Genomic DNA, 5,257 nt, shown 5'->3' on the forward strand with positions numbered 1-5,257 from the left:
CATATATATATCTACACATAATTGTTCGTGAATCATCGAGAGCGGTAAAAGGGTAATTGAGTATATGAACATCGTTTCCAAATTTTCTAGACTTAACATTACACACTTTGCTTATCGTCTCGAAATCATATAAAGATTAAGTTTAAATTTAGTCGAAAATTCCCGGGTCATCACATGGTGTTCGGGTTAAATAGGAACAAAACAAAAGATAGTACTATTGATGAATCGTTGCAAGTGAGGATGATCTAGTGATGATAGTTGTTTGATGGTAATCGAAAACAGTAGGCATACAATAGATGGTTTGATGAAGGTGATAAGTGGTGGCATGGGTTGTTAATGATAGTAGTCGGGTAATGAAGGTGGTGTGGGTTTTGTTCTCGTTAATAGCAATAATCAACGAGGATGATTAGGCTAATTGGTGATTTGTCTTGTTCGAGCAATTTCAAAAATAAATGGGTGTTAGAAGAATAGCAAGTTTGGTGATGGGTTGTTTTCGATAGGAACACAAAGAATAGAGGTGGTGATTGTATGGTATTCAGTTTAGGGGTGTCTCTCGGTGGTGGTTCAATATGGTGATAATTACGATGGTTGATTTGTGAGTCTTAACAGAAAAAGGGTACACGCGTAGCAGTAGGAGTACAGCGGGGTTGGGTTGGAATGCTTGTTGGAAAAACAGAAAGGCAGAAGATCGAGCAGTTAATGGTAATAATTTTTGATTGAGCTTGAAACAGAAACATAGCTAGGATAGTGTTCGTTCTTGGATAGAAAATAAGTGGGTCTTGGTTTCACCTCGTGGTACTTTGATGGTTAGAGAAAAACATAATGAAACGAGCAATAAAAGTGAAGTGTTCGTGGTGGGTATTGTGATAGAAGGTTGTTGATGGTGATTCAAAGGTTTAATGATGATGGTAGATGGTGGTGGCAGGTTCAAAGGTGATTGATAAATGATACGGTGGTGATGATCGTTGAAGAAGAAGTGCATGTGAAGATAGTAGTAGTATGTGTTGGTGACGATAATCGAAGAAGAAGGTGATGTGTAAACATATACCTCATACATATATGTATGTAATATATATACTTCCTAAATTTAACTGTGAAGGAAAAGAAAACCCAAATAGAAAGGTAGATGGTTGTTGGTTTTGTGAGAGTTGATGTTTGGATGATGATGTTCGACAAACCAGGAAATAGCGCACTAGTAGTAGTAAGTTTGAAAAGTGGGATAATGATTCATAGATATGATGAATATATATAATGATAATAATTATAAGATGATAATAGAATAATATATGGGTTCAATATATAGATAGAAGTAATCGTGTGTGTCCAAAACGAGAAGAAAATTTTCTAGATGCAATGTATGTATATGTTAAAGATATTATAAATATCATCACAGCCTGTCCCACCTCAATTTCACTTGGGGATAACAAACAAAAATATATATCCGTGATATATTTACATGTGATTATGTGTTCGTGTTTGGAGTTTTATAATAAGTAATTGAGCAAAGTAGGTGATGATTATATACATACATACATACATATATATATATATATATATATATATATATATATATATATATATATATATATATATATATATATATATGTATAAAGCTAGTATGCCGAATAATTGATAGAGTGGGGTTTTATTTGGTCTAGAAAATAATATAAATCGTTCCTATAATATTATACTTCATACTTTATGGTTTAGTATTCTACTAATAAAAATGGAATCCTTAACAGTAAAAGTGATCGGCTGTAAACCATTATAGTTTTCAATTCCATTAATTCGTACAATGTTATATTAATGTATTTAAAATTGTTATATATATATATATATATATATATATATATATATATATATTTAGATTACTATTATATATTATTTTATTTACACAAATGAATTAAATCATATAAGTTTCTATTTCAAATTAATATATATATTTATTTATTTACAGATAGTGGTTCGTGAATCGTCGGGAATAGTCGAAGGTCAATTGCATATATGAAAACAGTTCAAAATTTTTGAGACTCAACCTAACAGACTTTTTCTTATCACGTCAAAAATATTAAATCGTATCGAGAGTTTGATTTAAAATTAGTCGAAATTTTCCGGGTCGTCACACACCAAGGGTATGGTCGGAATTAGCAGACGAGATCACCAGAAAAAAATGGCAGCAGATGGTGGCTCACGTGCCCTCACGCGCCGGCACGTGATCGACAAACGGCTGAAGAAGGCGGCACATGAGGTGGCTTGAGGTGGTCGGAAAAGTTGCGCACTCGCAGGGTACGCTAATCGAGGCATTCTGAGACGATTGGTGATGGTGGTGAGACACGAAAATCACTCTCCATGGGTGATTTGGTTGAACAGTCGTATTGTACTCACATGGTACAATTTTCAAAACTCTAGCTCTGTTACCACGTAATAGAGATGAAACCAGAGAGAAATAATACCTTAATTTGATACATGTATTAACTTGTTGTAGATGTAAGAAATCCTTTTGGTTTTATAGACTCCAAGTATAAGAAAGGAAAAGATCCCTGACCAGAGACGGATCTTGAACGACTTTAGTGGGAGGGCCAAAATCATTTCAATAACTTATATAAGAAAAATTCTAAAATCTTGGAGGGGCTGTTATATAAAATATTTATATTTTCGATCCAAAAAAATAAAATTTACATTAAGAGAACAAATTTTTGGAGGGGTCACTGCCCACCCCTGCCACCCCAAAGATCCGTCCCTGTCCCTGACATAAATATTATAGAACCCTCTAAAATAACAATAACAAATATATATAATATAATATATTCTATTTGCATGATACAATTGGATTTTCCAGTTTAGTACAAGACATTTTTTATGCGCATACTATAATTTTATTACAGTTAAATACTTCGAATTCTACAGTAATATTTCAATAAAGTTATATTTTAGAAGCTACAAAGGTCGTGTACAGGCTGACATAGGTTTATTGTTATGAAAACATTTTATCTGATACTTATAACGATTGGAGCTTGTAATTTTGTGATAATATAGAAGCTTAAAAGCATTACGTGCCGTGTTCTTTTGTCAAGGTCTATTTCGATGTCCAAAATAGACCTCGAAATTGACTGAAACTGACATGGTAAAAGTGTCCTCAGTGTCCATTTCAATGTCATTTTTATATTTTTATATTTATACTTAAATTTTTAATATTTTTTATTATTAGTTATTGTTTTATACTGAAATGAATTCATATAATAAAACAAAATACTAAATTAAAATTCATAACACAAACTAAATTACATTTATTCATAAAATAAACTAGATAATGTAATAAAAGTCATAAAATTTCATTTATTCTCGAATAGACCATAAATGTTCAACCAAATTGGATCGTAAGCTTTCGTACATTTCTCTATAACGTAGCTCCCCTGTTCTTCCGGGACGAGTGCCACACCTCTCGATCCAAGTACATTGCAAATTAAGAACCGGCTCATAAACCCAATCATTCTCGGAAAGGTTGTAACCATTGTCTTCAAAAATGATGTTGTGTAGTATGATGCACGTATACATAAGCTGTCTCATTTGATTCACCTCGTAAGCCTTTGCGGGTTGTTGTAGAATATACCAACGACCCTGTAAAATCCCAAATGTTCTTTCTACATCTTTACGAGCAGCAACTTGTTTCCTTGTAAAGTAAGAACGTTTTTCATCAACGGCGCTTGAAAATTCCTTAACAAATGCTGCCCATATTGCATAATTCCCGTATACTAAATGGTACCCTCTACTCCACACCGTTTACATGATATGGGACGTCGGGCATGTCTTCATTAAGCATTGATTTGAACAAATCACTAGTGTTTAACACATTTAAGTCGTTGTTTAAACCCGCCACACCAAAATACACGTGCTGAATCAAATTATCATATGAGGCGACGACTTCAAGCATAATAGTTGGATGACTGTGGCCGCCTCGCATATATTGACCTCTCCACCCAACTGGACATTTTTTCCATGTCTAGTGCATACAGTCGATGTTACCCATTATGCTCGGAAAACCATGAATCATTTCATGACCTTCTAACATACTTTGAATGTCATGCAACGTAGGCACTCCCAGGTAGACAATCGCATACAAATCAATGATGCACATTGTAAAATTGTGTAGAGATTCCCTGCCAACTCATTCAGACATTTGCAAATACTCATCCAAAGCATCCGGTGTAGAACTATATGCTAGCTGATGTAGTGCAGCTGTTATCTTTTAATGCGTACTAATACTCCTCATCCTCATGACACGTGAATCTTTTCTTCGATAAAACCATCTAAAATAATACAGCAATGGATTTGCAGAGTAACTTAGAATATCATTCATAATTCTAAGAAAAACATGTCGCTACATTCGAAACCGTCGCTTGAAATTATCACCAGTATATTTGCAGCCGTCATCAAAATAATCATTCATCAACGATCATGTGCTTCATAATGATCACGACGTATGTACCGACATGAATTTACATCATCTTCAGAAGAAACATCATCATCTAGCAGGTTGAGTGTATAGTTTGTGAAATCTTCGTGGGAAGAACTCGAAGAAGACGACATTTTGATTGAATCATAAAATAAATAAAGTGGTATTTTGTATGTTGAGAATAAAAGTTGTGAATAAAATGTGAAAGTGTTGAATAAAATGATAAAATGGATAATAGTATATATAGGGTGAAATACCAACGGACCTGTGGTCCAGTGGTACCCGGCTCAAATGATCCTTGGCCCCACGCATGTAAAGATGGAAAGGAATAACCATGCAGGCTCGATGTGATGACCCAGAAATTTCTGACCAAATTTAAACTTAATCTTTAACGTTTCCGACACGATAAGCAAAGTCTATGAAGTTGAATCTCAAAATTTTGAATTATTCAATTACCCTTCGATTGTTCTCAATGATTCGCGAACAATTATATGTAAATAGATACATATACTATAACTTGAAAACGTAACAAAGTGTTAAGTAAATGATACTGTGCATTAAACTTATTGGTTTGATTATCTGATTGATATATATTCAACTACGGAATTAAAAGATTTTGCCAAATGATTGAATTAAAAGATATTTAATGAGTCTCTTAAGGATTATGATATTATTACGGGTCTCTGTTGTGAGGTTCACGTTGATTTGGGAAATCATCCATTCTTAACGGTATTCGAAATAAATGGTAAAGTGTTTGTTTAAATAACGTAATTTGGACACATACAATAATAAGGAATATTAACT

General features: G+C 33.5%; 1 protein-coding gene across 1 annotated transcript; it reads right to left on the reverse strand.

The window, feature by feature from the left end:
* Positions 1–3,336: 3,336 nt before the first annotated feature.
* On the reverse strand, positions 3,337–4,587 carry LOC139900483 (uncharacterized). The gene is made up of 3 exons (XM_071883252.1): positions 4,487–4,587; positions 4,012–4,157; positions 3,337–3,725 (listed from the first exon to the last, which is right to left on the reverse strand). Exons 1-3 carry the CDS (start codon positions 4,585–4,587, stop codon positions 3,337–3,339), a joined length of 636 nt encoding a protein of 211 aa, XP_071739353.1.
* Positions 4,588–5,257: the final 670 nt, after the last annotated feature.

This window comes from Rutidosis leptorrhynchoides, chromosome 3, assembly GCF_046630445.1.
Source record: "Rutidosis leptorrhynchoides isolate AG116_Rl617_1_P2 chromosome 3, CSIRO_AGI_Rlap_v1, whole genome shotgun sequence".
Lineage (NCBI taxonomy): Eukaryota > Viridiplantae > Streptophyta > Magnoliopsida > Asterales > Asteraceae > Rutidosis > Rutidosis leptorrhynchoides.